Source organism: Geotrypetes seraphini, chromosome 6 (genome assembly GCF_902459505.1).
Source record: "Geotrypetes seraphini chromosome 6, aGeoSer1.1, whole genome shotgun sequence".
Taxonomy (NCBI): domain Eukaryota; kingdom Metazoa; phylum Chordata; class Amphibia; order Gymnophiona; family Dermophiidae; genus Geotrypetes; species Geotrypetes seraphini.
Window position 1 is genome coordinate 188,694,298 of NC_047089.1, and position 26,567 is coordinate 188,720,864.

At 41.6% G+C, this 26,567-nt stretch overlaps 1 protein-coding gene across 2 annotated transcripts in view; it reads right to left on the reverse strand.

Annotated features, from left to right (window-relative positions):
• The window catches only part of TCF7L1 (transcription factor 7 like 1), a 288,821-nt gene extending 262,485 nt beyond the window's left edge, over positions 1–26,336 (reverse strand). Inside the window, exons 1-3 of one of the 2 annotated variants that reach the window (XM_033948980.1) lie at positions 25,031–26,336; positions 24,854–24,914; positions 24,428–24,558 (exon numbers count right to left, since the gene is read on the reverse strand). In XM_033948980.1, coding sequence (XP_033804871.1) covers positions 24,428–24,558; positions 24,854–24,914; positions 25,031–25,216 — 378 coding nt within the window. In that variant the 5' untranslated portion in view covers positions 25,217–26,336. Of the gene's footprint in view, positions 1–24,427; positions 24,562–24,853; positions 24,915–25,030 lie in introns of both variants that reach the window. The other variant, XM_033948979.1, reaches the window with a different exon arrangement.
• Between the last annotated feature and the right edge of the window lie 231 nt (positions 26,337–26,567).

Consider the following 26,567-nt stretch of genomic DNA (forward strand, 5'->3'; position numbering starts at 1 on the left):
AGCGCAAGGCATCTGCTGCCTGAGGTGAAGGATGAAATGATGCACCCCCATCCCCTCACTTGAAACGAGTGCTGCCCGATTCGAATCGATTCAATTAAAAAAAAAAAATAAATAAGCCTCCCGATTCAATGGCCAACCCTTCCCCGTGCCTTCCTAAAAGCAGGAGATGCAGCGATGCCTCTGCTGGCCATTCGCTGCTGCTCCTGCTTGAAGGGGGGGGGTCTGTCAGAAAGGCCTCCCCCAGCATGCCCGCTCTTGCCTCCTTTATACTAATAGGGCAACTTGCAGGCTTGCTGGTGTTATAGCGATCCCTGCAGCTGCCCGTGGTCTTTAGCGGCACGTTTTTTCTGCTACATCCTGCCCCTGCTCTGACGTCAGGGGCAGGATCGTGGCAGAGAGAATGTGCCACTGAGGACCATGGACAGCTGCAGGGATCGCTATAACACCAGCGAGCCTGCAAGCTGCCCTATTAGCGTTAAGGAGGTAAGAGCAGAGAAGGTGCAGGCTGCGGGGGGAGCAGGCATCTATTCGCGGAGGGGAGGAAAAAATGTGCCTAGGCCTCGTGGAGGGAGCAGTCCTTCACGTGGGGAGGAAGAGAGAAAGTGCCTTCCTGGGGGGAGCAGGCCTTCAGGGCAGGGAGGCAGGCCTGTTCAGAGGGAGATGGAGGAGGAAGAGTTCCTTTGGCGGTAGGGAGGCAGGCCTGTGCAGAGGGAGGAGGAGGAGGAAAGAGTAAGAGAGGGGAGGGGAGATGCCAGACCTGGGGTGAAGTGAAGTGAATAGAGAGACCAAAAAGAGGGGGAGGAAAGCAGAGGAGAGGTGCTGGACTAATAGGGAGAGGGAGAGAGAAATGCAAGACCACAAGGGGAAGGGTACAAGAGGGACAGATACTGCTCCAAAGTAGGTGGGCAAGGTGCAGGATGGCAGGAGCAATAGTAGGAGAAAGCCTGTACATGTGGGAACGGGATACAGGAGGTAAGGAAGAGAGAAAGAAGAAGCTGGATATGGGGAGAGATAAGATGCTGGGCATGGAGGGAGCATAGGAATAGGGACACAGAAGAGAGATGCTAAATGAAAGGGTAGATGAGAAAAGGATATGGTAGATCTGTGGATGGTGGGGTCCATCGCTGTAGCTGCGGGGGGATGGAAATGAAAAAAAGGAAAGTTGTCAGATCTCCGGGGGAGGAAAGGGAAACAGAAGGGGAGGACAGAGATGGAAGATGGATGGTTAGCACGGAGAAAGAAGAAAGAAGGAGAGCCTGATCAGAAAACAACCAGACCAACATGGAACCAACAAGATTTGAAAAATGACCAGACAACAAAAGATAGGAAAAATAATTTTATTTTCTGTTTTGTGATTACAATATGTCAGATTTGAAATGTGTATCCTTCCAGAGCTGGTGTTGGACCGCAAACATGAGCTAGGATTTAAGAGAGAGAGGAAAAGTATTTTTGGTTTGTTTATTTTGTTTACACCACAGGACCAGTGTGGGTAGGAGAGGGCAAAGAGAGGGTGAAGAGGCTATAAAATAAACCCCAAAATATATAATACCACTTATTTTAAACAGTACACATCAGTATTAATAGCCCTAAAGTCTCCAGGCTTTATATTATCGGCCTCAGAATCGGAGTCTACGCACAGCTGTTGAATCACAAACTGAAATGGTCAGCGTAGTGTTACTGCTCCCGCTCCAATCATCGGCCCAAAATCTTCTTATTTTTACTTTTTATATTTGCTTTTTATACCCTTCACCAAGCAGTTCTTGAAATATATAGTTTCTTAAAATTTATATCGCATTATTGATTCTTATTTGCAAAAATCTATTCTTCAGCAACTCTACGTGCTCAAAATTCCCAACGTGCACTTGTTCATTGTATTGAAAAAATTGACAGAAATTATAACTTATCTCTTCTCTAGCAGTCCTCACTGTTGAAATGTTCAATGGACAATTAATGTCACATCAAATGCCTGTCTGTATTTCAAGAACTGCTTGGTGAAGGGTATAAAAAGCAAATATAAAAAGTAAAAATAAGAAGATTTTGGGCCGATGATTGGAGCGGGAGTAGTAACACTACGCTGACCATTTCAGTTTATGATTCAACAGCTGTGCGTAGGCTCCGATTCTGAGGCCGATAATATAAAGCCTGGAGACTTTAGGGCTATTAATACTGATGTGTACTGTTTAAAATAAGTGGTATTATATATTTTGTGATTTACTATATTTACACCACTTGGGCTACTCGTTTTTAGGTTATATAAAATAAACCCACAAGGATTTTTGGAAAAAACCACCCAATTGGGCAGGAAAATCAAATTGAAAAATCGATTCAATAGGCTGAATCGAATCAAAATTTTTTTCCTGAATCGGGCAGAACTACTTCACACTACAATCAGGGGAGTAAGGTGGGAGTGTTAGAATACAGCAAACTGACAGGAGCCAAGCAATTAGGCTCATTACAAAATCATGAAAATACATAAAAACCATATATATGTATATATTATATGCACATAAAGCCAAAGTCAAACAGCCTAATGATGGAGTCAAACCACACACAAAAGAAAAATGTCCAGTTCATACTACCAAGGTTAAGGGACCTAGCTGCATACTTCCAAGGTCTGGAGTGAGGAGCACAAGTACACAGAGAGAAGTCAATTATATGTAATTATTCATTCACATTGGTGTAATTTTCATTCATATGGGTATTCCAAGATTGACCTATAAAACTCTCCCAGTTAAAAGGTACAGAGCAGAAATCAAATGTTTCACATTACAACTTAACATACAAACTCTGGTGTTAAATCAGCCATAGCAAAACAATTTCCCTCTACGCTGCCAGACACTGCAATATAAGAAAAAAAACAACAAAAAAAACCCCTTGTAAATAGACATTCAGAAGCTTCCCATATCATACCAGCTCCTGCTTAAGAACTCAAACTACACCAAACCAGCCTATGAAGAGTCAGCACGGCAAATGTTCTAGAACACGAGCACACCTCCAGGATCGGAGGTGTGGGTCTTATTAAGCAAATGGGGTGAAGAGCTCTTTTCCAGGTGGAAAAAGACAGACCGCCAGATTTGTATAAGGAAAACACAGGTCATCATTTAGTAAAAAATAAGATATATATATATCTCCTAATTTTTGCTAAATGATAGCCTGTGTTTTCCTTATACAAATCTGAAGGAAGTGCATCTGTTTCCCTGGGGTTCCACAGTCTGCTTTCTTTTGTTTTCCATTTTATTTTTGTCTACATTATGTTTCTAGACTTGTGACTGGTTCTGGGTGTTTACTTTCTAAACACACACAAGCATATGATATGATGCCTTTTTGAACTTTCACATAAGCATCCCTTTATAAAAATTAGCAATATAAATATCAGAACATTCTTATTGCTAAAGATAAAAAGGCCTAAATATTCCAAGGAACCAGCTAACCAATTTAAACAGGCACCAGTGTCCTAGTGATCAACATGAAGAATATTAATAAACGCACACTATCCAGCTTAAATTTACTTTACTCCAAGTCAAATGTTTCCAAACCTCTCCTAGGGGACCTCCAACCAGTCAGGTTTTAATAATAATAATAATAATAATAATAACAGCTTATATACCGCAATACCAGTCAAGTTTTACAGGATATCCACAATGAATATGCACGAGATAAATTTGCATACCATTTCATGCATATTCATTGTGGATATCCTGAAAAACTTGACCGGCTGGAGCTCTAGGTTTGGGAATCACTGCTCTAAACTATTGGAAGCATAAACAGCAAAATTACTGCACAGCTCAAAAAAATGCCATATCACCTGTAATGGAAGACAAGACCATTTTTGCTTTTATAGGGTTTGTATTTTACATCAGGACACCACAGTAAGATATCCAAAGAATATTTTAAGCATCCGTTATAAAAAACAAAATAGGCACTTAAGCTCCCATATCCAGATCCATTTCATAAAGGCACATAATAGCACAAACAGCAATGCCCAAATTTACCCCTGCTCTAAAAAGGTATAAATGTTTCCTTGTACTGTTCATATGTGCACACATAGTAAGTGTATTTGCTCCATCCACACCACAACCCCAGAAGAATAACCTTACTGGGTCAGACCAATGGTCCATCAAGCCCAGTAGCCCGTTCTCACAGTGGCCAATCCAGGTCACTAGTACTGTAGGGTCATGACTGGCCAGAACTCAAGGAGTAGCAACATTCCATGGTATCGATCCAGGGCAAGCAGTGGCTTCCCTCATGTCTTTCTCAATAACAAGACTATGGACTTTTCCTCCAGAAAATTGTCCAAACCTTTCTTAAAACCAGCTACGCTATCCGCTCTTACCATAACCTCTGGCAACACGTTCCAGAGCTTAATTATTCGCTAAGTGAAACAATACTTCCTCCTATTGGTTTTAAAAGTATTTCTCCCTGTAACTTCATAGAGAACACACATCAGATTATGCACAGGTCATGCAAAAACAGTAGGTACACACGTCACAGATTATGCAGCCATGCAATTTTATACAAACCTTTTCAGTTAAAAGCCCACCTCTTTGAGAGTGCTTTTGACTCCTAACTCCTTTCAGCTGGAGTTCTGCATCCTCAACCCTATATGTCATGTCTGTCCAAGTTAGATTGTAAGCTCTTCTGAGAAGGGACAGTCTATAAATGTCAAAACGCACAGCACTGCATACGCCTTTCAGCGCTATATAAAAGTGATTAGTAATAGGATGATTACAAATCAGTAAAAAGTACAGTTTAATAGATGATTCAAGATGATATATAAGATGAGGATATCCTTTCAAAGGAATAGACATCTTTCTTTAAAATCAGGACTATCTGCATCTGGTTAGCAAATCCAATCATCACTAAACCAGTCAAAATCGGTTCAGCATCTATCATTGACTTTAGTGCATCTGGGCCAAAATGTCTTGTGCAGAGAATCCAAAAAGGAGGTGTGGCTAAGAGGGGCGTTTCAGACATTTTGGTGCAATGTTCTAGAACAGTGTTTCCCCAAGTCAATCCTGGAGTACCCCCTATGTAAGTCAAGCTTTCAGGATATCCACAATATGCATGAGATTTATTTACATACCCTGCTTCTTCTGTATGCAAATATCTTCATGCATATTCATTGAGGATATGACCTGCCTACCAAGGGGATAGTCCAGGACCGACTTGGGAAATACTGTTATAGAATACCCAACTTGCGAGCCAAGCTTTACACAGCAGGTTTCAGCAGGTGCGACTTCTCACTCAAAGCTAGGTGCAGCAATCTGTGCCAAGCATTATTTTATATAGGGTGCTCAGAGCTTAGTGTGGATTTTTCCCAGCATCCAACTTGGAGTGCTATTTATTGAATGTGGCCCTATGTATTGGGTTTGTGAGGGTGGAGAAAATGTTCATCCTCAAAGACAGAAGACTGCTTCTTTTCCTCCTTTTTCATTTCAAAATCCTTTTATTGAAAGATAAAGTACAAATACTTGTCATCATGTACAAGATTATCAAGAGACAAAAATTCCCCCTTATATCCCATAGATACAACTTACAATCAAAACAGTGGAGTGAGGCTTGTGCTCTTATGACCCCACCCCACTCCCAGGTCAAAGCACCCAACCACTCTCCCTCTCCCCCCTCCAACATTTCCTCCCCCAGTGAAAGCCTTTCCAATAGCAACTACCTTGAGAAAAGGCTAAAGTGGCTAGGGCTCTTCAGCAAGGAGAAAAGAGACGTCTCAGGGGAGATAAAACTATGTCTATAAAATACTGAGTGGAGTGGAATCAGTAGATGTGAATCGCTTGTTTTCGCTTTCCAAAAATACTAGCATTAGGAGGCATGCAATGAAACTACTAAGAGGTAGATTTAACTTTCAAACAATTTTATCGGTGAACAACTCATGGAAAAATAAATTATAGCACAGTGAAATACAAATGAACAAAGCCTAGAGGCACCATCATAGAGCTTAAAAGTGCACAAAAGACAAAATTGTCACCAATCATTTATTACATAGAAACTCTCTACCCACATCTCCTGAACAAACAGCTCCCTGATCCCTATGACCTACCTATACAATACTCCACTCAAAATTCTCCAGAACACCCTAACTAAACCCCACCACTACCTAAATGGCAGATTTAAAACAAAGCAGAGAAAATATTTCTTCGTTCAACATGTAATTCAACTCTGGAATTTGTTACAAGAGAATGTTGTAAAAGCAATTAGCTTAGCAGGGTTAAAAAAAAAAAAAAAAAAAGTATGACTAATTTCCTAAAAGTCCATGAGCCATTATTGAGATGACTTGGGGAAACACTACTCATTCCTTGGATAAACAGAACAAAATCTGTTTTACTCTTTGGGATCTTGCCAGGTATTTGTGACCTGAATTAGCCTTTGTTGGAAATACAATACTGGGCTTGATGGACCTTCGGTCTGTTCCAGAATGGCAACTCTTATACTGTTATGTTGTTTTGGTTTAATAAGTGGGTATAGGACATTCATTCTCCTATGTAATAGCACTGGAAATCTTTGGATTGTTTTCCTATTTTATTTTATTTGGGGGGAGGAGATTGGGAAGAGGATGGGATAAAGGTAATAAAAAGCATAAGGAAGGTGGGGCTGGGAGAAGAGGGAAATCATAAGCTTTGTAGAGAAATTGTGATGGCTCAGAAAAGCACCCAGGGTCAGGCTTAGAAAAGAAGAGCAGGTATAAGGGCAGTACAAGAAGGGGAAACCCCACACACACATGGTGGGAAAAGGGTTTTCTTTGGTTACAGAATCAGACAACAGGTAGGGGTACCATCAGTTGAAATTGTGTTTCCTAATCCTCTAAAGGAGGAGACTACACATCTACCCGATTTTTAAATTACTATTCCCACCAGGGCAGATATGGAAAATACTTGAAGTCCCTGTATGTAAACCGCTTTGAGTGTGGTTGCAAAACTACAACAAGGCGGTATATAAGTGCCATTCCCTTTCCCTATTCTACCAAGGTCAGAGGATATCCTGATTCCATCCCCTAAGGTAATAAAGGAAGAAAAAAGGGTAGTCCATGCCAAAAATACATTCTCTGTCCAATTACAACCTGTAGAGCTGGATCTCCGTCTCATCTCCAGAAGCTTAGACACAAGATGAAGAGTTCAATTTAGCCAGTACTGCTGAAAACTGCTCCAGGTGCATTTCCGCTTGCTGCTTCACAAGATAAGGAGTTCAGGCAAACCATCTGTACTGGGTTAACTTATACACCTGTGACAAACTTCCTAGAGAAAACCAAATCTCAAATGTGCTAAGTTAGTCCAGCAGAACATTCTCAAGCTACAGCCTGGGATTTTTACTTTGAATCTATGCATCGGGCAGTGGCCAATTTGACTTCAGATAAAAGAAGAAATAAAAAAAATTAAAACCCAGGAAATGCTCAGTTCTACAGCAGCATCTCAAAAGTCCTTAGTAGATTTATAACAGGGCTCCTATTTTTATAGAAACAAAACTGCCAATGGGTGCTTGTTGCATACTGTCAGTGGGTCTTTATAAATTAGCACAAATACTTTAGAAACCATGCCTAGACTGAAGATATAGACACTTCTTTCTTGCTTTTGAGCAGGCATAATGTACCCACAATCATGTATATTTTATACAGTAAAACATGTATGTAAGTTGCAACCTTGCCTACACTCTGCTCAAACTGTGCCCTGAGCATTCCTCTTATAGTACTGCATGCCTGCTTGAAGCTTGATGATTTATGAATGCATCCGTCTATAAATCAACATTTTACAGCCAAAATAGTTTATCAAAGTTATAACCTGCTTTTCATGACCAACAGGATACTTTCCAGAGCCAGTCAGGCATGCAGTGGCAGTGGGAGGCGCCCCTTCCCTCCTACCCCTACAGCTTCCACAGTGCAAGCAGCATCTCCAACTTGCTCCCTGTGACATCACTTCCTAGTCGTGGGACCCGGAAGTGACATCAGAGAGAGCGCCGGCAGCAAGTTGGAGATGCTACTCATGCTGGTGAAGAGCTACAGTTACAGTGGGGGGTGGGGGGAGGGAGATTAGGAGAGGTGCCAGTGCCCCCACCAAGACTGCACCCAGGGCGGTTCCCCCCTTACTATGTCACTGCAGGCATGCATGGCACAAATTTGTGGTTACAGCATGCCAGGTCATCATCTTCTGCCCCAACACACCCCCAACCAGCACCACAACCAAGTGCTTTACAATAATTTACTCAATGGTCACAAAACCCAAACTTATCAAGATCTACTTTCATAAGGGTTAATTTTATAAGCGGCACCTTTATTGATTTCTTATGTAGATGCCATTTCCAGGTTTTGCTGCGTCATTTTAATTTAGACACTGAACAGCATGCAAGTGCCTGTGCACAAATTCATATCTGCACCAAAATAAAAAAAAGTGCAAATGTACATATGGCTGCACAAAACACGTGCGAACATCACAACTACCTCTGCTGCATCCAAACTAGCCCCTTGGAATGCCTATACATGTAGTTTTAGAAAAGCCTGTGTGCAAAATAATTCTGTAACCTTTTTTTTCTGCATGTAAAGTTATCTTCCGATTAACCACTTCTGCCATTAGGAATTTAAGGAGACCATGCATTCCTGTGCAAGCAAAACCAGGAGAGTTGATACACTTATCGGTACTACTGTATTTATGCCTTGAACTGAAAAAATGGGCTTAAATGGAGGTCAAGACTATGAGGATGCAACTACAAGAAAGTAGTACTTTCTTTATAGTTCAGAAAAGTGTAAAAGGGGAAACATACTGAGAGTTAGTCAGTTCCCAATTGAAATCACCAAGATGGCTCAATTTGGCCGACACCTGGTAGCTGCATTCAGAGTTCGGGAGCCATGGTGCACAGCTCCACGCTCAGGATCATTGCAGAAACAAGAAAACAAATGGAAAGGTCTATTAAACAAGGTGAATTTTTATTTTTTTTTTTAAACTTGTGAAATGAAAACTGCTGCCTCTGAGCAGCACAGATTCCAATTAATCAGGAATGGAAAGGAGCAATACTAAGCCAAAAACATGGAATATTGCACGCACATACACACTCATTAACCAAGAAGAGAGCCAAGAAGACTGGAAAGAAAGCAACACAACCAGGACACAAACAAGATATTCAATGAGTATCTCAGCTCAGACTGTTGCAGCCTAAGACTACCACAACGTACAGTGGTTGACAGGCCAGCTTCTTACTAGGCTCAGGTGGTGGGAGGGCAGGAAAGAGGCGGCACCTACAGCTCATACATTTTGAACGTTTACAGCATGCTTAGTGACTGATCGTTTCTTAAGTACTGGACCACTCCTAGGCAGTGGCGTAGCCAGAGTGAGAGGTACCCGGGGCATGACCTCCTATCACTTAAACCACACTGTATTGTCTGATGATTTACCATTTACTTATGCATCATCTTTCTCCACAAACCAACCCCTCCCCCCCCAGCAGCTCCTCAGAGATAGAGATAGAAAATTCTTCAAATCTAGTCAAATCCAGACTTTTGATCCTATATCAGAAGGCAGGCAAAGCCCATACAAAGGGCGACTGTCAAGAAGATCAATGGGGACTCAAGGCTCAATACTCCAAAATGAGTGATTAAAGAGGATATGGCAAATTTAATACAAAATCACTCTTGCTTTAAGTCAAAATAATTTGTTTAGAATTATATCAACTTATATTGAAACTTATGCTCAGAGACATGAAGGCAAAGAACAAGGGGCGAACCCCAAGACTATCGCCTCACCACCCAATCATCGCATGTTCAAAATAATTTTGTTGATATCAAAAGCATTCATTGTACTGTGTACCCACAGTTACCATGTTCTTATAAGGTTTATAAATGCAAAATAACAAACTTATTTTGAGTTATAGGTTGCAGGTTCTGACGTGGCACGTTTCGATACTGCGTCAGGGAACCGAAAGAAGATTGAAAAAAGTTGTAACTGTGGTGGTGTAGTCTCAAAAAACAACTGCAAAACATTCCAAACTATGACCCACAGATTCACTTCCTTCGCTTGAGTGAAGCTGTCAGGATTTTCAGCTTTGACTCTCGCAGCGAGGTGGAAACAACACTTGAAGCACAGAGGCCCTGAAAAACCGGAGTACTGTGGGGTCATCCCCATGATCCAGGTTTGCCAACATCTCTTGACAGCTGTGCTCCTGACCACAGAAGCACTCTGCCAGAGAGACTTCATCTTGGGATAAGTGGCATGGAATCAGACTTGCTATCCTCCCAGTCCATAACAGACTGAACCTCATGGTCCAAGTCCATGTCCTCATCTGGTTGGGGTGCCTATCAAGAGGAGAATCCCTGCGTCGGCACCATTGGTGTGCTGCTAACAAGACGCTGAGGACCCTCAGTAGTTCAAATAAGAATGCACACTGGTTACCCACCACATACAGAATTTCATATTGCTGTACTAACCTTTAAAATAATAGCCGCTAAAGTTCCAATATTTCTAAAAATATACCTCACTCCATATAACCCAATAAGAAATCTAAGATCTGGAGAGAAAAATCTTTTTGTCCCGTCCTAAGAACCATAAATACACGATGAGACACAATCTTCTCAGTTACAGCACTACAAATTTGGAACGTGTTGCCAGCCCACATCAAGAATGAAGAAACTCTCAATAGGTTTAAAAGGAATGCTCAAGTGTTGACTATACAAAGAGGCTTTCGAGACCTAGATTTTATGAGGCTCTCACAAGCTCAATCAAATAAATAATGAAACCTTTTATCCCTCCTTTTGTTTTAACCTTGTTAGTGCTTCTTTCTATATGCATTGTAGTTCCTCCCACTTTCCTCCTGTATAAGTTCATGTGTTTGTTTTTAGGAATACTTAAATATGTTGGTCTTCCCTTTTTTTTTTTTTTTTTTTTACTGTACATCACTTTGAATTAAGATATTGCGATTGAATCAAAATTTTAATAAAACTTGAAACTGGGGGTTTCTCAGACTCCAGCAGGCAGCCCCTACCAGTCCTCCTGGGCTTTGCAGCCCCCACACAACAGTACTTGGCCAATATAGATTTGGAGGGCCTTGGGAAGGGTCTCTTCCCCTGGGAACACACCTTCTGCAGATCCCCAGCCCTGGAGGACTGAGCCCGAGGCTCCTGCCCCACCCCAGTGCACTCCATCCCACACGGGACATGGACATTCCTTGGCCAGTCATCCAGTGCAAACCTGGCATTATATAGGGATAAAAGGCCTGAGAGTCCAAGTCAATTTTGAGCAAACTTGATGGGTTTTGAGGCAGATGGAGGCAAAAGAAAAAAAAAAAAAAGATTGCTTAGATCAAAGATGGCTGCCGCCAGAAAAATCACATTAAACACAGCCTCTGGAGACCTCCCCGAAAGAAAAACACACACACACAAAAAAATCACAAGGTAGGGGTTTTAGAGAAGGGGGAACTTGGGTTCTGGTGTCAGAAATTCTCAAATTCAACTTTTAGGGACCCCCCTCCCCCCAATTTACCCCATAGGCTTCAATAGCCTTACTGTGCCATGTGGTGCCTGCCTGCTTCAGCATAGAATTCCAGACAAAAGAAAGAAGTCTGCCTCACAGATTCACTGGATGATCCTGATCTTCTGCAGCTGCCAGCTGGACTGAGCCTCAATCCCCAGAAAACTACATGCACTGGCCCGTTAGTCCCTGCCGAGCCGGGAAGGGGCTCAAACAGCCTGCGCTTAAGCTCCTGACTTAATCAGAGATGCGAGCAGCTACTCGGGGGATGGCCCTCGAGTTATAAAAATACCAGCAGGCTGGCTAGCTAGCTGTCACCAAGGGGATGATCCTGCTAGCAGCAGACTTCCACTGTGCGAGTCTGCATCTTCTCCCAGGCAGAGGGCCCACTAAGTGGGAACCTCCAGGCACCGAGCCTCCAAAATAAAACTGTAAAGCAGATCAAACATACTTCTGAGCAACTTGTTTGCAGAAATCAAGCAAGAGCAGTTCCCTGGGAAGAAGGTAGAGTTAGAAAACGTGACTGACCAGTTTTCAATGATGGCTTTAGAGTGTATGAATTTATGGCCTGGTTGACATTACTTATCATATTTTTACTCTTAAGTATTAGGTGTGCTGGGCACAAGAGAGGTTCAGCTTCGGCAGTCATACCCTATCATCTCCGTACAGACCAAGATTCCTCCGAAAAGATTTTCAAGTTCTATTAGTGTTTGCAGAATGCACTTACCAAGAGAAGAAAAAGCAAGCGAGACTTCTATATGGAACCTGCACAATGGGTTATTCTTCGAGAGCTCTGCTCACCACCCTAGCTAGCAGCTTCATCCATCCCCTCTAACCTCCACTCCGGCATTCCGTTTGCCTATCTTGATTGTTTAGATTGTAAGCTCATTCAAGCAGGGACTGTCTCCTTCGGAACTCTGTACAACGCTGCGTACATTTGGTAGTGCTCCAGAAGTAATTAACAGTAGCAGTAGTTTTAGTTCATTTCAGTGTTTATGGGCTTCACTCAAAACACTATTTTAGAGTTCCTCCTAGGTTAGCAATGCGCCAAGCCAGTAACATATTTTTGTAATAATACAGGGAATTTTGGAAGAAAGTATGGGGAAGGCTTACATTATACTGAACGACCAACGAAGTCTCTCAGTTCAAATTATCTCAAAGCTAACCATAAAAGATTACTGTAATAAAGAAACTGCTATTTTACTACTCTCAACCTTAAAACTCAGTGTTAACTGGCAGGATAGCTACTTCCCAGAGATATACTTCAGCTCGGAACAACTGCCGTACAAATAAGAAGCCACTGCAGACAATATAAACACAGATTAAGGGACCATTAGCCTATCTTTTTTGCCCAGTACCACAGATCCAGCTGCTTTCTGGCTTACCCCTTCTTTAATATTTTTGTATACCAAGATTAAAAAAATAAACTAAAAAAATAAACACCTATTTCTAGCACTTGGAACCCTGCAGTGTATCCCAGATGTTGTAACTGCACCTGGGATATACAAATAATCTATTGTACAACATAGCAACATTAATCCATCCCAATAAAATACACATTCCTTCTCCTTTACTTTTAATTCCTTATAATACTTTAAAATCGCTTTGTTCATTGTTACAAAATCTTCTCGTCATACCTTCTTTAAAATTAATCTATATGTTGTGTTCCAATAACTTTGCTGTCACTGCCCCTACTCTGGAATTCGCTGCCCAACCATTTGCGCAGTGAATCCAAAATAAAACAATTCAAAGCAAAATTAAAAACATTCTTGTTCCGGGATGCCTTTGGACAATAAACTGTCCTCTTAAGGACAAAACTCTTAAATTTTATTACTTTTTACCCTAACCTATTGTATTTTCCTTTTTTGTTTCACTTTTCTTTTATGATTGTAGTTCTTCCCTTTCTCTCCTATTGTTTGAAATTGGTCCATTTGTCTAATTACGTGTTTTATTAAGACACTTTTGTTTTAGCTAGTATCCCCGACTTTTAATCTGGTTTTATGTAAATCTTTATTGTACCCTGCTTAGAAATCTGATTAAGCGATTTGGTCATTCCTGTTCAATTGCTGTACTTGTTAAAATGTTAATAAAGATGATTGAACTTAAAAAAAAAAAAAATTTTTTTAATAAAACTTGAAACTTCACAAAGCCACACTAGTATTTTTAGCGCTGTCTGCCACAGTAACAGCTCCCATGCTGATAGAATTCCTATGAGCGTCTGAGCTGTTACCACCACAGCCGGCGCTAAACACGCTAGCACGGCTTTGTAAAGGAAAGGGATATTTAACTAAAGGCCAGACCTCACTTAACACTTTTTTCTCCTTTTATGAAAGGGTCCTTCAGATCTTTACCTTCCAGAGGGCTGCTGTAATAGGATCTGTTTTTACATCATTCAGGTTTCTATGGATCCTCTCTGGTAGCAGAAACCCAGATCAAATCCTTAGGACTCTCAGCCATATTCGTTTTTCAGAATAACCACATATGTTAATTAACCCGGTTCTTAGAGAAAGACCATAGGGTCATTTTATCAAGCTGTGGTAGGGGTTTAACGCGCGTTAAACTGCCTGCCGCGCTAGCCGCTAATGCCTGCATTGAGCAGGCGTTAGTTGTTTAGCTGGCCGCGGGGGTTAGTGCATGATGAAATGTCCGACGCGCTAACCCCGCTAGCGCGGCTTGATAAAAGGACCCCCGTGTTATCTCATGAATATTCATGGAGATTTCCTAAAAGCCAGAACCTGTTACAAGCTGCAAAGGAGTGCCATATACCCTACAAATATCACATCCCACCACCACCGCCATAACTAGCAGAATATATTTCGCATTCCACGGGTCCATAGACTTTACATGCAAGTGTAATGATCTAGAAGCCATATTTTTAAAATTCATAATGTTACTATTTGTTATGCACCGATTATGAACACCAACACTTTCTGGTATTGATCCTGTAAAGAAAAAGGCTCCCTTCCAATTCCATCTTCCCCCCCCCCCCCCCCCCCGACAACTGAAAAACAACAAACATACACACAAAGAAACAAAATACAGAATACAGCTTAGCATTCCCATACAAACTTACTATAAAAATATGATCAAACAACTCCAACTGCATAAAGAATAAACAATCTTCCCCCCCAAAAGATCAATGAGTAAGACAAATGCAAAACAAACTTTTGTTTCTTTTCATAGTGACTAAAAATAGTACATATTTATTTTAACCCTTGCCACACAGCATATGAGGGCAAGTAAAGACCAATTGTTCTATCCTGTCTGCCCAGTCATTCCAGTTTACACTGGTAAGAACATATCCTAGTTGCTGGTCACAGACATTTTGAACACCTGTAGGATACCGTCAGTTCATTTCTTTTTGGTTTATTATAATCCTAGATACGAGTATAGAATAGAAGTTACCAAAGTTAATACTTTGGAAATCTAGGCAACTCTTCTCTTATTCAACCCTCTCCTTGATGCCACATTAAAAAAAAAACAAAAAAAAAAAACACAACCCAGAAAGATTTCTATATTTTATACTAAAAAAATAAAAAAAAGATCATATGGGCATTTGTAAGCTTATGTAGAAACTGGTCAATTAAATATTCCTGGCGAAATTCTGCTTAAGAAAACTTAAAATTCTGCACACAATATTTCAAAATTCTGCAAAATTTACTTGTATTGTTTTGAATAGAATTCCCCTATCCTAAGGCCTGAAATTATTTCCGGCCTCAGACTCCTCTCTCACTCTAACTGCAGCCTCCTGTCTTCCTCTAAAGTTCACCTCTCTCTCCCACTTGCACCCTGAATCCTTCTCTTCACTGGCTATATTAATCTCTTCCTCCCTTCCCACCCCCTTTCTGATCTGGGTCACACGTTTTCCTCTCTCTACCAACCCCCACCCCAGACTTTTTCCAGAGTTGCTTTTTTATTCAACTTCCAGCATAGTGCTGAAAATGAAAATGAGGCATGCATCAATTTGTCTTTTGGTCTAGAAATTTTTGTTAAACTAGTTAGAACTGCATATTGCAAGCAATGCACAAAGACTCTTTTGAAATGGCCACCTTTTACCTCTTTTCCGAGTCCAGGTGAACTGACAATTACTGATGCTGTCTTCCAGATAGACTTTTTTCCTACAACCTACCACCACCTCCCTATTTCTTGCACCTGCAGAAGTAGCAAAAGATCACACTGGTCCCCCCCCCCACCTTCACCCCTACTCCTGTGCACCACTGCATTTCTTCAAAGCTTGTACCATAAAACGAATAAGTCTTTGACAGCACTCATCTAGTACAAAACATACCTTGAAAACTGTCTCCAAACCCCAATTCCTCTTGAGGGCACATTACTAGGACCAAGAAGGGAAGAATATATGTACATCTACAAAATACTTCATTCCAATACATATATAAATTGGGGAAAGGATTCCATTTTAGCTTGCAAGATGCAAATCCATTTCAAACCATTAAAGTGGGTGCAGTAATACATACTACAGACTAGAGAAAGACACGGGGACAAATTTTCCCTTTCCTCATTCCTGTAAGCTCTGTCCTCATCTGCACAAGCCTCAAACACTAAAATCATAAGTGTTTTGAGGCTTGTGTGGTTAAGGCAGAGCTTATAGGAATGGGGCAGGGACAGGAACAAAACTTTCAGGGATGGGACAAGGAAAAATTTGTCCCCATGTCATTCTCTAGTACAGACATAGCTTCTGCAAGTGACCAACTGTTAACCTGGCTTTAGGTGGCAGATCCAAAACTTTATGCTTACAACCACAGCCGACAACAAAAAGAAAAAAAAAAAAAAAAGGAGTAACCTGATGTAGGTGGATGGAATATTGGGGGGGGGGGAATAGAGAGAAGAAAAAGAATGGTAATTTGAAGTATGATGTAGTACTATAATCTAAACCAGTGGTCTCAAACACGCAGCCCGGGGCCACATGCGGCCCGACAGGTATTATTTTGAGGCCCTCAGTATGTCTATCATAATCACAAAAGTAAAATAAAACTGTTTCTTAATCATATGTCTCTTTAGCTACAAGTTACAATATTATTATTAAGACTTAGACAAAAGGAACGATTTATAAACTATAAAGAGTTTTACCTCGTACAAAATTGTCAATTCTTTAATAAGACATGAACTATTTTTTCAGAGGCCCTCCAAGTACCTACAAATCCAAAATGTGGCCCTGCAAAGGGTTTGAGTTTGAGCCCACTGATCTAAACCATGCATACAGGTTGAAAAGGGCAGGCTTCTTCTTTCCAGTCTAGTGATGGAGAGACAGGCAGTGCATGATATACACTGCAATGCACATGCCTGGCTGAGAACATTTTATTTATTTGCCAAAACTAATTATGTTGCAATCCAAGGTGAATGAACTCAGCACGGGTTTAACCCTTTCCCTGCTGCCGGAAGGCACATTACTCTGTTTTTAATGGCGGATTAAGGTTCAGCTCACTGAGTATCCGCCAAGATAACACCCAAGAAACAAAAAGCAGGGAAGTAGAAAGCTATGAAGGGCCTGACCTCCATGCACTCAAGGACTTCCTAGTGCAGGCAGCTTCCACCATCAGGAGGCAATGCATTTTGGCACCCACCATTTTGTGTCTCTTTGAACAAGTTAAACTGTAGTACACAATGGAAGTTTCATTAAAAAAAAAAAAAGTCATGGCATTGTATTTCTGGATTAGTTACAAAGCAGAATTTGGGAAGATGCATGCATGCACCCGAAACACACTAGAATTTGGCTCCCACAGAAGAGACTGCAAACTCAAGACAGATTTGTACCTGCCAGAGAAGTGATCTGCTAATCAGAAACATCCCAAAAAAACAAACACCAGTTTTTTCTTGGAGGGAGAAGCAGCCAAAAATGAATTGCAAAAAGCTTTCTAGGGAACACTTTTGCCAAAACCAGCACTATTCAGTTTGGAAAAGGAATTTTTTCACCCATCCCTACATGAAACCATTGTAAGGACTCACTTGTGGATGGCTATAAAACAAATTCTTTACTCATTTGTGGATGTCTATAAAACAAATTCTTTTTGGATTAAAAAAAAAAGAAAGAAAAAAAATCAATTTGGATAAACCTGGTTTTCAAGTGAGACTTACAGTGGGGTGGAGATAAAGCAACTCACCCAGGATCACAGAATGAGTCAACAGCAAAGTCAGTTTCAGATTTTATTCGAAATTCAGCTGAACCCTAGTTTAAAGCACTGAAAACAGCCCCTTCTTTCTCCATTGTGCCGCCTGGTTGAGCCAAGGCACTTCTATGTTATGCACTCCCAAGTATCCTTAAACCCCACTTGTAGCCTTTTCCTGCTTTCAGATGACTCCTTTTTCTATATATGTCAGTTTGGGCCCGATACTTAAAAGTCCACGTTAAAATCCTTCGTGCCGTTGTACTGTCCATAAATTTTCCAGTTTCAAAACAACGAGCGGTACTCGACAAAGTTTGCATGCAAATGAGGTTCACAGAAATTCCATTAGACCAGTCGTTGGAGAAAGCAACTGACAAGTGAAGCATAGTTCATGAAGAATGCATAAATGTACATATGCACCAGGAAAAGCTAGATCAATGAGCGTCCGCGTGCCTTATTTTAGTGCTTTATAGGCACACATCATAAGCGCCATGGGGGAGGGGGGGGCAAAGAACTACCAGCAAACCACGCAAATGTGAAAACGCCAAGCTATATAAGGGTTTTTTTTTTTCTATGCTGATGAATGTATCCCATATTTTTTTCCCTTTTTAACTTCCACCTCTCATGAAATCGGCAGCTCTAGATCTGTTGGTATATGCTTTTTAACAAACACGCATGAGACACGTCTTTAATACATGTGTATAACAAGATATGCTTTTTCTTGTGCCCCTCCCCCTAACCCTATAGAAGTATGATGAATATATCTCGTATTTTTTTATTAATTTCCACCTCTCGCTTTTAACACACGTGGTTCAACGCTACTGGAGCCTCCCCACCTGCCAGTAATTTTGGAGCACTAAAAGTCAGCGCTTCATTTTGTGCATCGCCCGGAGCGCTCATTTTACTACTACTTTAATTAGATCATTGTACTATATTTCCATGGTTTTCTCGGAGGCTGCTATGGGGCACGGAAAAGAAACCGCACAAAACTATTTTGTGTGTCGGAAGCTAAAACGCTTGTACGCTAAACTGGTCAGAACCGGCTTAGCGTTGAACGTTAAAGGCACAGTAAGTTTTGAACATCAGATCTGTTCTTTCTTGCTACAAGGTGCTGTCTGCTCAGATGGCGATCACCTGCTCAGTCTCACTTTGCAATCAAAGCACTTCCAAAACTTAAACTTCCTTAGCAACTGCAGCAGATTAATCCAGAGACTAGTGGGATAGCATATATATACCAGCAGGTGGCGATAAAGAGACTGATTAACAGGTGTCCCTTTTGGATGCAACTGCTACTGTTCCTCAGTATTCTATATCTCCAGCAGGCGGATGGTTGCAGTGCCACTGGCTCCTGGCTTTTTGCTGTATTTTGCCCAGTTTTGACTCCTGTTGACAGTACTCTTCAGTGAGCTAGGGGGTGTTTGGCTGTGCGGTGCCAACTTTGAGGGTTACACCTGGGCCCCCCCCCCAGGTCCCTGCCCCACCCTCAAAATATAAACATTTTGCAGGCCAAAATGTTTGAAAATTGGGAAAAACTTAATTTCAATGCACAACAGAAACCATATTACCACCTGCCAAATACAATGTAAAATAATTAAAAGAGAATATAAAATAAGACATTCATGATTTTTCCAAGACCAGCAACCACTACAAAGCATTCTGATTACAGATTAAAAAAACAAAAGCAAGATCATAGAAAAATCCTGCCAAAACTGCCCTGGAAAGGAATACAATGTTTTAATCTGGATCTGTTGCACCAGTCACAGAGGATGTTGTTTTAATTTACAATGGTTAAACCTATGGTTTAAATGGGTGTAAAGCCATTGTCAACCGTAGAAAAAGTCACTGAGTAGTTTACACCCATTGCCTGGCCCAGGAGCGTTTCTGGGGCTCAGAATTCACAGAACCAGCTGTCTAACCAGCTGGTAAAATGGATCAAAATATGCAGGTCATGATGGAAAAAGCAGTAGCTATGCTTCCAGCAGCACTCCGAGACAAAGTGTCAGGATCACTCAGGACGAAGGAAAGTGAACATGCAAGAAAATTCCCTTTAGATCACGATCATCCTGAGATTCTTCCTCTTTAATCTTAATAGAAAAGAGGAAGTCTAAAAGCTACTGTCCTTTCCTCGTACAAAAGGAATCGCAGCACATAAAAGGCTTTACCTGTAAGAAAATCAGACTTTCAAGCTGTTTTCTCAGGAAACAAATGTTACTTAGCTTGCTTATAACAGCACCAAGAGCTCCTTTTACTAAATGGTGCTAGAGGTTATTAGCACAGGCCGGCGAAGTAAATGCTCCAACACTCGAAGCAAGCGAAGTAGATTTTATTACTGCACTTAATTGCCACCTAAATACTTAAGCATCATGAGTTAAGACTTAAGTTGCAACCATTAACGAAATGTCTCCCTACCAAGGGCCACTATCCACACTGAAGTCAGCCTAGAAATACAGGAATAGATTGACAGCATCCAGCTAGTTTTAGGATGCAGAGACTACAGCTAAGCACAAATCGAGTACAAAGCCTTCTTTTTCAGTTTATTTCAAACGTATTTTAAGGAACAGATAGTCTATAGTTCCTAGAGTTGTACTGAATAGCATATATTACTATTTGGCCAAAGACAAATAATGGGCATTCAGCTTTAACATAAGAAATAATAAAAGTGAAATCAGAAATCAAGTGTTTATTTCAGTAGGAATTAGCACAGTACAGCCCCAGATTATCTGAATTTAAATCACTAGTCGGCCAAATACAAATAGCATATTTGGGGTCAGTATGAATATTCGGTACAGTCCTAACAGTTACGTATGGCCACAAACACTTAAAAACTCTGGAGATACTGTAGCAGAGTTCTCTACTATCCCATGATGGGCACCTCTCAAGAATGCGTTAGAAAAGCTACAATACAAATCTTGATTAATAATTTAAAAAAAAAAGTTACAATACTCTACTGACTGTGGCCAGTGAGCGCTGCAAGCAAAAGTTAAAACAAATGGGCCATACCAAGGCACTTTCATTGTTCCCTCTTTCTGAGCAGGCTACCGGTCAGACATCCCAGACCTTCCAAAATGCAGTGAAATGGAGCAGAAGCATCACGCAACCTCAAAAATCAACATTTGCCAAGGATATTCGGCAGCTGGATAAAACATCCCTGTGTCTTTCAGCAAGTCATGTAGCTGGTTAGTTTGGGGAAGCAAAGGTTGGCAGAGTCCAAATGTCTTCAGATTGCCTTCCATCTCCACATCATAAACAAGGCAGGAGGAAGTAGGACTTATATATGAAGTAACCAGTGAAATAATGAATTTACTCCAGGCTCCTTTTGTTAGTTCAATTATTTACTATACTGCCTGCACACACAATGGTTTACAATGCAACATAACATTAGTTAAAAAGGTAGAACATGTCTTGGTTTTTGGTTCTTTCTTGCTTAAAAAAAAACCCAAAACAACAAGAAAGTCACAATTTGGCTCTTTTACACCATCAGCTATGAGAGAGGCAGACTCAAAGAAGCATTAAATCCTAACTTACAACTCAAAGATTAAATAAAAATAAAAAAATCCTTTCCTTGGAATCTCCTTTCAAACACAGATTTTTCAAAAATCCCTTTCAAACACAGATTTTTTATTTTATTTTTTTAAAAGACACATATTTGTCAAGGGCACCAGGAAACAGATGTCTAATTTGAGGGAAAAAGGCCATGTTTAAGATTCCCAAGCAAGAAGATGAGTAGATTTCAGATTGTTAAAGCAATGTTTTTTTTGTTTTGTTTTTTCAGGGGGGGGGGGACTTACTCTACTCAGATTCTCTCTTCTCCCATGACTCACTAGAGATGGCCGAGAGCTGTGTGTTTACATTGGTGTTCCCTCTCCAACTGTACACTGGAGCAATGGACCTCTGCCACCCAAGCAGTTAGAACCTACCTCTGGGCAACAGATATAGGAATGGTTTAAGTAAAAGATATCTTGACCTGCAGCAACCTTGCCTTCTTATTGACATTATCTCTCAGGACAAGACAAACAATCATTTCTTCACTATATTGTCTTCCCAATACCCTATACATCAAATTTCCAGACTTGAGAGTTCAAGCAAAGCACATATTCTACTCTGGTTCCTGTTCACCCCATTCCTCTCCTCCCACTTGTTGCTCGGCCCAGGACAAAGCTATGGGTCAAGTAACACTGGTTTAGTTATACAGTATATGCTGCACCATGGAAATTCTTGCTTGGGATTGCTGGGGGGGGTAGAAATTAAGACTCCCACCGAACACACTCGGGCAACTATTGCCACACAATGAGCCCCTGAGGGCTATGTAATTTGCAGAACTGGGATTTGGGGCTGGGTCCAGAGGGATTCTGTTTGCACTCTGTCTAAGGCTGGGCCAATTTGCTTAATCACCCCCTTAAATACCATTGCAGGGCCAGACAATGTAAGCTCATTAACAGCTTTACAGATCTCTAACAGTTCACTTTAAATGAGAAAAGAAGAGCAAACAAAAGAGAAAAATGCTGATTTTCTCTATATATTTTCAGACCCACCAAGAGGTATCATTAAATTGTTTACTGCAGTTTTTGCATGCAGAATATCTGAACACGGGAGTGCGGGTATCAACTATCTGGTGACCGCATTTGTTTTGCCTAACTGTATGAAGATTACAATAAAGTGTTACCACATTCAAAAGAATGAATGCAATTTGCGGTTTACCCAAGTGTAATTTGCAACCTCTGGGAAGGGGAGCAGAGAAGGGGTGGGTCTAGGCTTTACAAGACTATTCTGATGCAGGTAGCTTAGATGGACCTCAGCAAAATGGATGCATCAATGGGGGGGGGGCATCTTGTCCTACTTGGCACTGGCAACTAGGGAGTGTGTGCGTGCTCCTCGTGACCCTGGGCAAATCACTTAATCCCCCATTGCCCCAGGTATGCTAGGTAGATTGTGAGCCCACCAGGACTCAAGTACCTGAATGTAAAACCACTTATACAACCTCCATTGATAGGCAGAATATAAATAATAAGTTTGGAAACCTGGGAAGGGGGGGGGGGGGTGGCAGAGTAAGATTTAATGCCATTGTGCTCCCTCCCCCTTTACAAGCTAAACAGTGCCTCTGACCACTGAAATTTCACTAATCATCCGAGTATGCCAACTAGGCTGGGATAACAGAGGACAGGGGAGCAGAGTGAACAAAATGCCCTTTCCTAAGCCATAGGACATGAGTGTTCTTTAGCTTGATACTCAGCTGACTTGTAACAGATTCGGGAGGGGGGGGGGGGACGACAATAATCCTGGTTTATCATGGAAGGATAAAAACAGCACCCAAAAAATACTAAAAGGAAGAGCCCTTAATTCTTCCTAACACATCACACCGTCAATCTTGTCCACTTTTAAATAAGATAATGGAGGCAATATCTATAAAATCAACCATCACTGACAGGACCAAAAAAGTACTTATCCCAACTAGTCGACAGAGCAAAATTCCACCATACTCCTTGTGAATGGAGGAGTAAGGGACGCACAGATATTAAAACGTTCTAAAATTCAATATATAAATTATTTAAACATTTATCTACAAAAAGATACAACGCTCTGTATCCCATACCACGCATTTAAGGGTTTTCAGATACAATGCTACAAACATTGTACTCACAATTGTATATCAAACTATTTGAAAAGGTTTTCCTGCTTTCAAACAATTTTTACAGGTTTCAGCCTTGCGTGATTTTACACTGCGACAGCCCACAACACTTTCCTTTTGTTATACAAGAACCCTTCATACACAGTTTTATGACATCTACCACATTTTTTGTTGCATTAAGTAACTCCATCAACATGGAGCATCCACTCCAGTAACAAAGCCTCCCTCTGTCCTGCTTACCTCTAAGCTTCATTTCCCACCCTAGTTGTCCTGCTCAGAGAGCAGGGCAGTAGAGATGGGGCTGTCTGCCATCTAATCCCTCACCTGCAATAGATTTCAGCCAGCTACCAGAAGCCAAAGCAACACTAGACACCTTCCAGTAAAATAATCAACCATCCCACTTTACCTTTTGGAAAAAGAAAGTTTTAAGTCAAACTCAGATTAACACTGCCAATGCAAAGAGACAGCAAAAAGGAATTTGGCAGCACCATCCTGAATACTCATTTTATAAACAAACTTAATTATAACTCAAGCATGTGTATCAGAAGTCACAATCTCACTTCATTAACACTATTAAGAAACTTAAGACAAACTTTTGCAAGTGACTACTGGTTTCCTTTTACCATCATTCACTTAAAAAAAAAAAAAAAAGTTGGCAGCTCAGAAAATATTCTTTGGTGAGAAAACAAATGGAGTGAAATAACAGAAACCCGGGTCAGATTGCAAGAGCAGGAAAGAGGGAAAAGAGAAAAAAATAGCAACTACCCTGAACAAAAAGGCCACAGAGGCTCCTGTGAGGGAGAATAGCAGGGGAGAAGGGAAGGCAGGTCTTCCCCTCCACAGAGAAAGTTTGGGAAGAGGGTGGAGGCAGGGAGAAAAGGAAAGGGAGCCTTAAGAGTCCCAGGGGCACAGTTAGGTATAGACGCAGGGGGTCGCGCCAAACGAATAAGAGCTAAGTAGGTTGGGACAAAGGGTGGGGAGAGGGGGGGGAGTAGGGGCCCCTAACAAGGAAAAGAAAAAGGCCCAAGAAAAGTGAGGAAATGGGGACAAAGATCCAGTAAGTCAGTAGAAGCCTTATGAAATCAAAGAATAAAATATGAGGTCCCGAATGGACTAGAGATCAGGCCACAAGGGAGATGGAAGGATGCATCCCCCAAATGCCAAAGGACGTCCCTGGATTTCTCTTTCTGTGCAGGGCCCATTGCAGGAGGCCCTCTCCTTACCGTACGAGCGCTGGGGGACAGGGCCCCATTGGGCAGATAAGGACCACCAAGGTCTGGGATCATCAGGAACGGGTACCCTGGGTAGGGGGGGCCCTTGAAGAAGCCTCCATCCTGTTGCTGCTGCCGCCTCACTGCTTTCACCCAAGAGCAAAAGAAAGAAAAACAGCAACATTAATCCCACTAGAGGAACCCCCCTCCCTCCAACCAAATCAAACAACAACAAATGTTAATTATAATAAAGTTAAGGTATTTAAAAAAAAAACAACCAAAGAAACGGAAACAGAAGTTACAAAACAGTGATAACAAAAGTTACAGGGCGCAGAGAGGAGGGAAATCAGCACGGTTCCGACGCTTTGGTAACGGTCCACCAAAAAAATTATCCCCCCCCCCCCCCCGGATGCAAATAGCCCCAGGCTCAGGAAATACCTTCAGCCAGATAGTCCCTGGGCTTCTCAAAGCTCTCCCTGGGCTGGGGGCGCCTCTCCGCCTAATGAGCGAAAGAAAGAAAAGAAAAATCAATCTCTGCAGCTCCAAACTTCCAAAGCACCCCGGAGAGGGGGAAGGAGGAAGAGGACATGGAAGGGGGGGGGGGGTCGTCTTTACCTCCGAGTCCGAGGAGCTGCTGTTGTTCTCGGATTCGTTCACCAGCGAAGATTTCACGTCGTCCAGGTCCCTCTCGGCCGAAACATTTTCCGAGATCTTTTCCTCCTGCTCCCCTTCATCCTTGAAGGAAATCAGTTCGTCGTTGGCCCCCAGATCATCGCCCCCGCCGCTGTTTAACTGGGGCATTATTAGTTTAAGTTTTCTTTTTCCCTCCCCCCCCCGCTCCGCAGAAGTCCCAGAAGCCGCAAAATATCCTTTCCGAGAACTTTATAGCGCCTTACCCCGTCCACACTATAATCAAAAGAAGAGATGAATTCTTATTCCAAATCCCCCTTTTCTTTTTTCCCAGGTAGTTTGCGCTCTTCACTTAAATTCTTGCTTGAAACTTTTCAGTCGGAAAACCTCCGTCGCATTTTGTTTCCTGAGATTTTGATTTTGCTACTTTTTTTTTTTTTTTGAGCTCAGATCGATGACGATCCCCCTCCAAAACAATCTCTCCGTTTTCAAGAAAAATCCCCCCCCGCAGAACAGCCCCAGACAAATCCCCTCTCTCGCTTCAACACCCAAGAAAAGATCAACAATTTTAAAACAAGAAATAAAAATGCATCCATAAAAAAAAAAAAAAGGAAAAAAGAATGGAGGTGAGCCAAAAGTTTTGAACAATCCTGCATTTAGGGCTCCCTTCCAAAAAGAAAAACAGTGAGACGTTTCCTGTTTGCAGCTGCTAAAAGAAACAGGGACAAGGCAGCAGATCTTTTCCGCAGTTCCCTTGATCAGCTCCTGGAGATCCTAAAAGCATTTGAGGAATTGCAAGAAGTTTAAAAAAAAAAAAAAAAAGTTTTAAAAAAATTCCACGGCAGACCATCCAGACTAAGAACTCAACTCTTCCCCCCCCCCCCAAAAAAAAAAAAAAAAAAAATGAGCAGCAAACTCCAGGAAACAGGCTTACGTGGGGGGAAAAAAAAGTTTAAATCGCCAAGAAACCTTTTATCACTCTGCAGTTTTCACTCTTTTTATTTATTTATTTTTCTTTGAATTCCTTCGCCCAGAATCCACAGGTCCTTCAGGGGCTGGATTTCTTGGGTTTTTTGCCTTCGTCTCCTTCTTGCCCCCTCCGTGTTGTCTGCTGCTACATTGCGTCGCCCTGGCCACCCCCTTCGCAGTGATTAGGGAATGTGAAAAAGTGCAGTTGATTCGGGGGAGGCTAGAGGCTTTTTGCAGCTCCTGCCAGAAACGAAAGGGAGGAGTTCCCAGTGCAAACCGACACTCCATTTAAGACAGCTCAATGGACAATTGAGGGACTGGAGCCAGCCTTAAAGGGCTAGCGCCTGGAAAAATGCCCAGGGAGAGCTCATGGCCTGATTTTAAGCTACCTGGATCTGACAGAGAACATGTGAACCCAGTTTGAAATAATAATTAATCAGTCAGTTCTTTACTACTATTTTTCTCTCTAGCTTAATGAAAACAAGGCTTGGAGCTACATCATGAGTTTTCCATTCAGGGAATATTGAAAACCCTAGGCCAGGGGTGGACAGCC